This window comes from Austrofundulus limnaeus, unplaced genomic scaffold, assembly GCF_001266775.1.
Source record: "Austrofundulus limnaeus strain Quisiro unplaced genomic scaffold, Austrofundulus_limnaeus-1.0 Scaffold385, whole genome shotgun sequence".
Taxonomy (NCBI): Eukaryota; Metazoa; Chordata; class Actinopteri; order Cyprinodontiformes; family Rivulidae; genus Austrofundulus; species Austrofundulus limnaeus.
The window spans coordinates 83,340-95,596 of NW_013952787.1; the positions used below are offsets into that span (position 1 = coordinate 83,340).

Here is a 12,257-nt window from a genome sequence, read left to right on the forward strand (position 1 = left end):
GTGTGTGTGTGTGTGTGTGTGTGTGTGTGTGTGTGTGTAGAAAAAGATTGATGGATGATAAGGTGGAGTGATAATGACACTCCACAGACTCACTATTCTTGAATTTCACTGAATTTTCTCTCCATTCTTCTCACTTTGATAAACCCAGTTTCCCCTGCACTTGACTTTTCACCTGCAAAGCAGGGGAAGCATTAGAATGATGTAAAGAGCAGGAAGTTCACATTATTCAGTTCCATAGACTGTAAATGGAAGGAGGACATAGCATCTGAATCTGAAAAGCAAAGCTATACGTGCCTGAAGCTCTTCCTATGTTTATGAAAGGTTAAACTACTTTTTGAAAATGCAAATATTGCCTTTAAAAAATGTTAAAATCAAAGTTTGGAACCAGTTCACAGTCAGGTGGTATCTTGCTTATGTCAGTGTTTTAAAAAATAAAGTCTGTTTCAAACATCTAACAGATGGTAAGAGATTAAGGGTCACAGTTACAAGACAAATATTAAAAGTCTTTGAAAAAACTTAAGTTTCTACATATCAAAAATTACTGGGTGATTTTTAATTTAAATTGGTAAATGTTAGGCTAATCAATATGAAGTGATGTTACATGATTTAAAATAATTATCTACTTTGTTGTGAGCTGTGACAAAACACCTGAAGGTATGAAAGAAAACCTGACTGTTTGTAGAAGAGCTGGAACTCAGATTGTAAAACAGGACTTGCTCTTCTGTTACTGAGAAGCAAATTTCTTCATGACTCTGGTTAAAGTCAGGGATGTTTTAACCAGATTCTTCTCAATAGAGCATGGTCAGTGCAGTGAGATGTGATGTTGTACCTGAGGAAAGTCTGGAGTCTCTTCAGTGTTGAAGCTCCTCTCAGATTCAGCTGTGGTCAGAGGAGATGTGATGAGAATCTTCAGCAGAGTCACAGTCTCTGAAGGTGTCCTGCAGATTGTTCTCCATGAAGAGCAGCTGGGACAGAGCCGCAGCACCACTGCAGCTCCTGGACTAGATCAGACTTCTTGGTCCTGTTCAGCAGTGGGTGAGCCTCCATGGTCTTCAGTGCTGCTTCAGAAAATTGTCTGTGATCCTGCAGGAACATGTCTGCAGCAGTATAGCTCTGATTAGATGCATGTGAATGGCTCTAGATGATGTCACAAACCTAAAACAATAAATGCACAAATTTAATTCAATATGGAGATAGCTACAAGTGGTGGGGTGGTCGTGCAGAGGGTAGAGAAGCCGAGTCTGTGATCAGAAGGTTGCCGGTTCGACTCCCCGCGGACCAACCAGCCCCACTTTGGGCCCTTGAGCAAGGCCCTTAACCCCCCAGCTGCTCCCCGGGCGCTGTAATTGGCAGCCCACTGCCCCACATGTGTGCTCACATCTGCGATGGATAAAATGCAGAGACTTAATTTCCCCACCAGGGGATCAATACAGTGTATAAAAACGCGAGCTTTCTAATATACAGTATATTTAATATGAAAACGATGTTATTTTAATAACAACAAATTGTTGCAGCTCTAAGATTAATTATTACATTGTATGTTTATTTTTAAAATGTATTCCTTTTATTAAAAAACAAAACAAACTATGCACAACCGAAGAAAAAAATATATAAATAAAATGAAATACAGCAGAACAAAGAGAAATATCTTCTTATATATCAATGTCATTTTATTTAAACCGCACATAAAAACAACAAAAGTTGACCAAAGTGCTTCACAATTCAGCCAAATGAATAAAACAACAGAGCAACAGATAAATTTTAAACAGTAAGATTGATTTAAAATAGAGAAAAAAACATTAAAACATCTTTAAAAGAATCTCAAACTCTACAGAATGAAAGTCAGGGAGTAAAAATAAGTTTTAAGCAGAGATTTAAAAGTCTCAACAGTCTCTGCACACCGAATGCAAAGAGGTAAACCATTCCAAAGGTTTGGGGCAGAAACTGCAAAGACCTGATCACCTCTAAACTTTAGTCTGGATCCAGGAACATCTAAAAGAAACTGGTTGGACTGAAGTGCTCTAACTGAAGTGTGGATCTTAATCCGATCACACATATCTGCCCCTTTTTAAAGAATAAATTCAAACAATAGTAATTTATATAAAACAAAACATAATTTTTTTTTATATTATATTAAGTTGTGTTCACCATTAGGGAACACCAAGACAATTTAACTCCAAGTAAATCAAACTTCTGTGAGATCAAACTGTCCACTTAGGAAGTAACACTGATTGACAAACCATTTCACAAGCTTTCAACACTTCAACTTTGTTTAGAAGAAAGTATTCAATGAAGTATTTCATTCATTCAGATCTAGGATGTGTTATTGTTCCTTTAATGAATGTGTGATTGGACACAACAAAACCACAAACAAGTATCCCAGGGGACATTTTGAATTATTTACAGAATCTGAAAGTGTGGATTCTACACATTCCAATGACGCCAAATATGGAAATCATCACTAAAATGAAGAAGATATGACCGAACATTCTACAAACAAAATTAGGGAGAAAACAGGCCTCATGATGTGCTACGTGGGGGGTGTTAACAAAGGTTGTTTGTTTACATTACTCTGCATTAGCCCCGCTCCCCAGCACTGATTGTCAACACAGGTGACTGCCTGGGAAGGTGTGCGGACAAAAGCTCCTGTGGCCACACAAAAGCTAGCTTTTGTGTGATTTAATCAAAACATCTTAAAGTTTTTTTTCTTACAAAGTTTTTGCTGCTGATGGCCTCAGAAAGATAAAGAAATGTAAATATAAACATACATGTTGTGATTATTGGACTTTTCTAAGCATGTACCACTTCAAAAAAGAACTGTTCAAGAATGAATTATAAAAAATAAATGTAAATCAGGACTATACTACATCTACATAAACATTAAATGTTTGTATTTTTTTATTGTCATATTTTATCTGTTTTATGATTAGATCTAATGTGCCATTAAGTAGTTTAATGATATATTTGTAGCAACTTTTAGATTTATAATGTGAATTTTTAATAAATATGGTCACCCACAACACTAACAGCAGCCTATGCTATGTGCAAATGTGACCAAAATCACATTTTTTCCTGACAGTCTGAATGTGACAAACCTGGTTTTTTCAAATCTGTCTCAGGTGTTTCCAGTATGTGGAACTAAAACAGATCATGTTTCATTCATCTGAATTACTTCAGTGAGGAGGGGGCGAGCAGGTCGGTACAATGATGATATGGGGCGTCAGGTGTAAAATGAAATGTTAAAAAAATTTACTAATATATTTTTCATAATTTAATCCATTTTCTGAGTTTTTCCACTAATGTTTCGTTGTTATTTAGCTCACTGTTATTAAAATTGATCTATTTATCTAATATTTTTTATCTCTAATGTTCAGCACTTTGTTTCAGCACTTACATTGTGCAAGTTTGTATATAAATATCTGAAGTGCTGATAAATTTTAATCTGTAGGAGTTTTTGGAAGTAGAGAACTGTGCAGGGCCTACAAGACCAGTGGCATGATGTCGTGTAAAAGAGAAACTAAATATCACACGTCAGTAGATACTGCAGCCTGCGTAAAGAACCAAAAGAAAACCAAAAGAAAAGAAAAAAGAAACTAATTGATGCTTCTTTATTTATTAAAATAATTCAAGGCTCTAAATTGAATCTAATTAAATTGTGAAATTTAAGAGCAAAACATTTTAGTTTTTCTCAGTTGCTTTGAGGCATTTCTTGAATAACTTTCAAGATTTGCAAACTCAATCAACGTACTGTTGTGGGTTACAAACCATTTTCTGCTGATGGTTGGAGAGATGGAAACTGACATTAACCCATACTATCACGTACTTTGACAAGTCATCTCCAGTTTGACCTGTCTCTTGTTCAGGAAGGTAGGAGGTCCCTGCAGAGTGTCTAAAAAGGTGACAAGATGTTCTGTATTGTATGTAGGTAAGTCAGCATTGACCTGGGAGCAAATTACCAGGACAAATTTAGAAAAAAATAGCCATAAAAATTTGACACATTATGAGAACTTGTTCAACCATTTTGGGGGAGTGAGTTTATTTAACAGAGACACATAATGTATTTTAACCAACATGACAAAATCAACTGAAAATGTAAGGAACAGTCGTAAATTGTACAGAATCATGTGCATGGATGTACCAAAACATTTACTAACAGCTCAAAGAAAGGATCAGAATTTTTATGTGCACAAGTGACACAATGAGGTGAAGTTTAAACAAGTAGTTTTGAAAAATTTGTTTCTAATTTTGAAAAATGTACCAAAGCAAATAAGAAAAACTGCAAAAACATAAAACGATTCAGCTTTGTCCTGTGGTTAAGATGCATTTAATTGCAGACTGACATCAGCCAATAAAAAAATTGTAATACCAAGACAAAGGGACACTTCACCATGACGCCTAGTTTCATAACTTTATAACTTTATTTATAAAGCTCTTTCAGACAAAGTGCTGAACAGTAGCAAGTAATGTTGTAGTCAAGACCACTTAACCCAAGACCAAGTCGAGACCAAGACCAAGGGAGGGCAAGACCGAGACAAGACCAAGACTAGATTTTAAAAAAGTGCCCTAAATGATGGAGTATTATGTACTCATGTTCAGTGGGGGAAGAAGTATTTTCTCTCTCGTAGTTAAGGTCAAACTGCAGTGCTAGGCACCAGCCCGCTAAAGTGCAAATCCGCTAGTTGCGGACCTAAATATTTTGCTTGCGCTGTAACAGTCTTATTAATTTTTATAATTCATAAGCGGATTTGAGCTTTCTAAAATTAAAATGCAGAACTGCTAATAACTAATTATCTACCAGTCATCATTATCTTGAACAGCGGATGGTATGACTGTCAATGAATCACAACACACGTGATCTGTCCAACACCACCCCTCCCAGATAAACACACTTATTGTGAAGGTATACGTCCTGCTGACTGTTGCTTTGGGTCACAGTTCTGATTTCCCACAATGCTTTGTGTCTGCTTACATAGCAGGAAGGCAATAGCAAAAACAGTTAACGTTTGTAATCCAGACCAAATTTTTGCATGTGTTTATTTATTTTACTTTACAATTGGAGCTCCTTTTTAAAAAAAATAAAGTTAAAACGCTGGAGCTCAATACTTGATGTAACTGGTCAAAGCAATCGGTCAAAGGAGTTAGAAATGATTTAAAGATGTTATGCTGACGAAGGCATCTAGTGGTCAACTGGATCAACTATATAGAAAACTTTAAAATCTAAGCGCTTATTTTGAAGTTTGCAGATAGTTTCCTGTACTCTGTGCTTTTGTTTCCCGTCACAAATCAAATCCGTCATGCACCCAGAATGCATCACTTCAGTTTTACAATAAACAGTTTTAAAATTACTTAATTGATGCTTCTTTAAAGAAAATCTACAACAAACAAAAGAAAAAGACAAAGAAGCAGCCGAACTAGCAATCCTCAACTTTTTAAAGAATCAGCCGAACTAGCAATCCTCAACAACTTTTTRATTTTTRCACCAGGAGCTAAAGGTCTGTTTCAGGAAATCACATCCCCAGCAATCGTCGGTTGTAGAATTAAGTTGTAAAAGAGTTCATACACTGCAAGTTGGCAGTGTTGTGCATATATTGTACATGAATTATTACTAGCTAGTAAGTGTCAAATTCATCTTGCGCTTTAAAATTAGCTTCCGCTAGTTTTTGCTATGGCATAAGCACTTTTGAAGTTGTGGACCTAAATATTTTCATAAGCACTTTAGAAATTGTGGAGCTAATTTTTGGATTAGTGTTGCCCACCACTATCTAACTGTGATGTCAATCACAGGCCTCTGTCATCTTTTTAAGTGGGAGAACTTGAACAATTGGTGCTGACTAAATACTTGTTTTCCACACTAACTAACTTAATATGTAGAGCTAATATTGACAATATCTTTGTGTGAGTGTAGAGGAAAGAAGTTTGCTACAGAGGCAGATTGTTAACGTTGGCGACGATAAAAGTTTGGCGTTGTCCCCACTGGCTCTGAAAGAAAAGCACTGCTGGATTTACAAGTTGCTGTACACTTTCTCCTGGTTGTTGTTGTTTTACAATGATATTATTTATGAATAATGTAGCCAAATTTTTTACTTAAAATTTTGAAGACATCCTTTACTGCTCCCAGAGAACCATGGTTCATTTTCTAGGAGTGCTGCGTGCGAGTGACGGGGGTGCGGATGGATGACAGCCGGTAACAAACGTACATAAATAGCAACAAGTCAGGTTTGGATTTGAACCAGAAGCTACATTTTAATTCCAATGAAAACAAGATTGTTAAAAAATAAATTGGGCAGTATTCTGGCTGTTTAGTGATATTTCCACAGTTGTCTTGACTGGTCTTGAAATAAAATTCAGAGTCCTCAATGTCCGAGACAAGACCGAAACCATCAAAAACTCGTCTTGAGACCGGTCTTAAGACCAAGACCGGTTTCAAGTACTACAACACTAGTAGCAAGAGATAAAAGCACAACAGATCAAATGCAATCAATTAAATAAAACATTAAAGGAGCAATAATATGTTTCTTAGGCATTCATTTAAATATTAAACCATAATAAAGTATCTGTCACCTTTAGTTGTTATTAAAATACTGTTTTTATGTTTAAATAGAAAATAGACTTTTCTTCTCATCACTTCCTCTTCTAAACGCCTTGAAATTGGCCTCTGTCTCTTTAAGAACCTCCTTCCGCTTCTGTCNGCATTTAAAGGGCCAATATTATGTGTTTCTCAGGCATATATTTAAATACTATACCAAAATAAAGTATCTATGTCACCTTTAGCTGTTATTAAAATGCTGTTTTTATGTTTAAATAGAAAATAAACTTATCTTCTCATCACTTCCGCTTCTGAACGCCTTGAAATTGCCCTCTGTCTCTTTAAGAACCTCCTTCCGCTTCTGTCCCACCCCTTTTTGCACGCACGAGGGAGGAGGTGCTATGATGCAGTTTACTTGGCATCTGAAAATATATTTCCTCAAAGGTATTTTTAATCTGAAGAACTTCACTGAGTGAGAAGTAATGTTAGCTCAACAGTTTCAGTTTCACTTTCAATTTCACACAAGAGCCTGCAGGAGTCATGGGCGAGGTGGGGGGGGGCTGCCATGATGCAGTTTACTTGGCATCTGAAAATACGTTTCCTCAAAGGTATTTTTAATCTGAAAAGAGCTTCAGTGAGTGAGAACTAATGTTGAGAGCTCAGCAGACAGTTAGGTTTCACTTTCAATTTCACACAAGAGCCTGCAGGAGTCGTGGGCAGGGTGTGTGTGTGTGTGTGGGGGGGGTGCGCTGCCATGAGGAAACTCGGCTTAAAAACACGTCCCAGGGGGTGTTTCTGGTCCCCACCTGTCGTTTTGCTCCTCAGCATGGCTTCATAAAAACACTGCAGGATTTCTCAAACATGCATGAATGAGTCAGAGCAAGGCTTTGGGCATGTTTTTTTTATCAGAGTATAAAACTCAAAAAAATTGATTTTACATGATATTTCCCCTTTAAAACACATGAGATAAAGTAAACAAGTGAGTCTTTAAGTTTGCTTTAAACACCTCCACAGAACAGGCCTGCCTGATGTACTGAGGGAGACTGTTCCACAGAGAAGGTGCACGAAAGGAGAAGGCACGTTCACCGATAGTTTCAGTTCAGAGTTTGTCCACATGAACTCTGTAACAAATTAAACAAATATAGTTTTTATTTTTTGATCAGGGTTTGTTCACTATTATTTTTGCCTTAAGGTTTTGTTCAAAACAATAAAGCAAAAGATTTTAACTGAGCTAATAATTAAGCGGTGATATTTTTTCTCTCTCTCTCTCTTTCGTCCACACTTGCTCCATGGTGCACTGTAGGTTGTCAGTATAATAAGTTGTTTAAAGGTGTTTTTTCCTGCAGTTTGCAGCTTTCAAAAGCATGGCATGTTGGGACAATGGGAACATGCTAGATGTTAACCACATGTCCGTTCTCAGTGTGATAAGTTTGTAGTTTTTCATTCCAGCCCACAGCTGGCTGCTTAGCCAAAGTAATTAGTGATTTTGTTTTCTTTTTGGCCACAAAAAGCTGGCTTCCACAGTTGGACTGGGAGCAGAGATTGCTCGGTCCGCTTCTCCTTAAAAAAAACAACAACAAGCAAAAACAAACACAAAACAGTCACATGAATATATCTCCAATTACCTGTAGTTTTTTTTAAGATAGATAGATAGATAGATAGATAGATGATCAATTTAGATAAATACATACCAAGTTAGGGTGACTTAGCTTTTTATTTGCTGTCTACTGTGATTTGTCTTCGATTGTGAGGTACCTAAAGGGTGCTGCCCCCTGAGGGTTGACTAGCTCTAATCAATTGAGCAGCTTTAGATGACAAACACAGCCAAACAGTGCAGGGGAATGTGGCTAAACAGACATTACTTTATTTTCTGCTATTGTGGTGGAGCATTCAATTTCCAGTCCCTCTCGTGAGCTACAGCCCTCTTTTGTCTCCTTTCTGTTTTATTGACAGGTGACCTGCAACTGTGTACAAAAGGGGAGGAGAGAAGAACAAATGGATGGAGAGCAGAGAGAAAGTGGAGGAGGAAAAAGCAGGATTGTTCCCTCAAAAACGGAAGTCTCTTTTGCTACAAGCTTTTATTTTCAATAAAAATAAAAAGAGGACACTGTGTGACGAGAGCAACATTGTAACATTACATCTGTATGACTGTAATGAGAATTCTCACTTTTGTCTCTTAAAACAGAAATAATTACTTTTTCAGGATTTTTTCTCTCTAAATCCCTCTGTTATTTAGTTCCACCTTTGCTATGGAGAAGACGTATTCATTAACTGCCCATTACGATGAGTTCCAGGAAGTGAAATATGGCGGTCGCTACAGTAGTGACATCCTCAGCAATGGGATGACCCTCCACCTAGGGGGCAGCCTGGATCGTCATGTGGGTCGAGGAAAGGAAGGGACCTGGTCAAACAGTCGAAACAGAGATCTTAGCAGCAACAGCAGTGGCGGTGGCCTTCCTCGCTGGAACAGGAGGGAGATCTGCCTCCTCTCAGCTCTGGTTTTTGCTGCAGGCGTATGTGTCATCCTGGGAAGCATGTTGGCACTCAAGTACGTTTCTCTAGATTCCCAGCAGGACCTGCAGTGCAGACAGGACTGCCAACACAAACGCTCCCTTCTGCGGGCAGCTCGCTTCGTTCAGGCCAATATTGACCCGACCATCCAGCCCTGCCAGGACTTCTACTCCTTTGCCTGTGGTGGCTGGTTGAGGCGTCACGGAATCCCTGAGGACAAACTCAGCTACGGCATCATCACGGCTATAGGAGAACACAACGAGGAAAAACTGCAACGCCTCCTGCAGGAGCCGATTCGTCGGCACGGGCCCAACTCGGCAGAGCGCAAGGTCAAAGAGTTCTATCGATCCTGTGTCAACATCCAGGAGATTGACAAACTGGGGTCGAACCCCATGACAGAGGTGCTAAACAGCTGTGGAGGGTGGGACCTGGCGGGGGCTCCTCCTGGTGCTGCTGGCTGGGAGAGGGAGGGTGCCCCACTGAGGCCAGACTTTAACGAGCTGCTTTACAGGACACAAGGGGTGTACAGCACGGCTGTCTTCTTCTCACTTACTGTCAATGTGGACGATAAAAACTCCTCCAGGAACGCCATCCGGGTGAGATCAGAAAGCCAAGCGTCTATTTGTAAAAGAAAAATATAGAAGATTATTTATGTCTGCAGATAAAATAAGTGAGTCAGTTTTTTTCATTAGCTTAGTCAGTCAAAGACAAAATATATATTTTCTTTAAGTTCTCTGATCCCAAACAACTATACATATACACAAAGTAAGTTTTGGAACTTACACTAAATCAGCACTACTTACCAGGGCTCCTGCAGATCCTTAAAATGTCTAAAAAGGCATTGAATTCATCAATCCAAAAATAAGGCCTTCATTAGCCTTAAAATGTCATAAATCAATCCTTCATAAGTCTTAAAAATGTGAACACATAATATAAATTGGATGACGTCTCAAATACTAAAATAATTGGTAACATTTATTTTTTTAAATATTCACATGAAAACATTATCCTTTGACATCACTTCCTGTTATTTCACATGCAAATATCTCAACTGTTCATCTGAGCAACGTGAAATTCGTTTTGTAATATGTTAATAATGTTGTCTTTACAAAAATGCATTCATTTTTCTTTCAAAGATTGGATGTCACAGGCACTTTAAGGTTTTATCTACAGTGAGTTGGGGTTAAGACCCCACGGTGGGTCCTAAAACTCCAAATTTTAGGTCGTTAGAGGATTTCCAGAAATTAAATTAAGTTTAAAACTGACTGCTAAGAAGGTTTTTGCTATGTTTGATGAAAAATCATTTACATATGGATGAAAACACTTGATCTATTAGCAATTTTTGAATACTTCAACCAAAAATACTTTGATTCATAAGTTTCTGCCACAGTTTTATTATTTTTTTGTCATTTGTGTTTATTGTGAAATTGGGGTCTTAAATTTAATTTCAGTTGGCATTAAAAAGCATTAAAACATCTTAAGTTTAACTTGCTTTAAACTGTAGGAACCCTGCTTACGCTCTCAGTTATGGTACCCAACCATAAACCTGCATTTTTTTCTTGTTTCAAATCAGATAAATACATATCCAGATAAATATATTAAGCTGTAGTTTTATGATAAAGCAACATTTGGATATTTTTGGCTATATGCTCAAACTGAAATACTCGCGCCTACTTTTATTAAAACAGTAACCACATCAGAACAACTTTTATTTTTCCACCCATGGAAAACCTTAATGCCTCAAAACAAAAATCAAAACATTTTAGGAAGCATGTTTTTCACAAGCCCAACATTTCGTCTGTTAAATAATGAGTGTGCATAATAATTGTTCAAGCCTGCATGCGGGTTATTTAATAAATGTTATAAATTATTCAGATATTAGGCATGCTGTGTCATTAACTGTCTCTGTGTGTGTACATCTGTTGAGTGCTTAGCAACACAAAGGACAAGAGAGCGGAAAAAACTAAATGTAATTACTGTCTGGGCTTTTGTTTCTGCGTGTGCCTGTTTATGTAGATTGATCAGGAAGGGCTGACGCTGCCAGAGAGAAGTCTCTACCTGGGACAGGATGAGGACAGTATGAAGGTGAATAAGCTTCAGTCCTTTCTCGTCATTCCTTAGAACATATCTTCTTTTTTCTTCTAAATTAATTCATTTTTATAATTTCATCTACTAGTTTCTTTCACTTCCTTTTCGGCTATCATGCATTATTATCCCCTCCCTCTGTCCTCCATACCTTCTGCTATTCATCTTTCATTGCTGTCTCGCGGACCGTTTTTGCTTCTTTAGGCCTAAAAATTAAAGGTGCTTGAGTGTCAGTTGCAGTTTTTTTCTGTCATTTGGCTGTAAAAGACCTATGACCTAGCATTACGTTTCCATTCAATTTTAATGCAAATTTTGAAGAAACTTAAAAAATGCTGCATAAAAGAAAACCAAAAAGAAATGTGCATGAGACGTGTTTCCATCTTCTGTGAAAATACGTAAACAGGAAGTAAAGTTGCAAACTCACAGGGATGCACATTTCAGGACAATGGAGAGAAGTTATCAGGAACGTGTTGCTACTATCAGGAACGTTGTAATTATTCTGTCATATCAACTAGTGTTGGTGATGTTACAGGCTGTCTGGAGATGTAGAAAAAGAATAACGTTATGAGAATATCTGAGAAGGCGCAGACAGCGGGAGGACGGTCCAGCTGCAGCTGGTAGAATTGTTGGACAGCGAAAAAAGCTGTTCGCTACACTAGATACTCACTCTGAAAATGTGTTTCCATCTCCACTTTTACGCATCAACTCTTTTTTTGTCAACTAAGCTAGAAAAATAAATGTAAAGGTCAATTAAAATATACAACATGAGGTAAAGGTTCTCTTTTTTTTAAATTAGTTGGTGCATTGTAAGTGTATTTAATTATTTATTTATTTATTGGGACATTTATATATTTATGCTTTTAATTTTAATTATGTCTGATTTGGTCCTCCATAAGGTTGCTGTTCTTCATTAAGACACATTTACTGTTTGTTGACTTCTAAAAATCACATTTTATGTCTATCACTGTCTATTTTGTTTGTTTTATAATACCTTTTAAGTAATAAAATTTAAAATTTAGTTTTTGTTTCTTGAATGTGCTTGCCTTTTTAACATGTTTGAGTACAGTCTGGAGGAAAATGAAGTGATTGGAGAAAATTTACATACACACACACATACATACATACAGTATATATA

At 37.3% G+C, this 12,257-nt stretch overlaps 1 protein-coding gene across 1 annotated transcript in view; it reads left to right on the plus strand.

Annotated features, from left to right (window-relative positions):
* Nucleotides 1-12,257, plus strand: part of ecel1 (endothelin converting enzyme-like 1) — a gene marked incomplete in the record, with an annotated part of 97,597 nt that overhangs the window by 7,415 nt on the left and 77,925 nt on the right. The window contains 2 exon segments of the mRNA XM_014023681.1: nucleotides 8,480-9,633; nucleotides 11,054-11,122. Coding sequence (XP_013879135.1) covers nucleotides 8,776-9,633; nucleotides 11,054-11,122 — 927 coding nt within the window.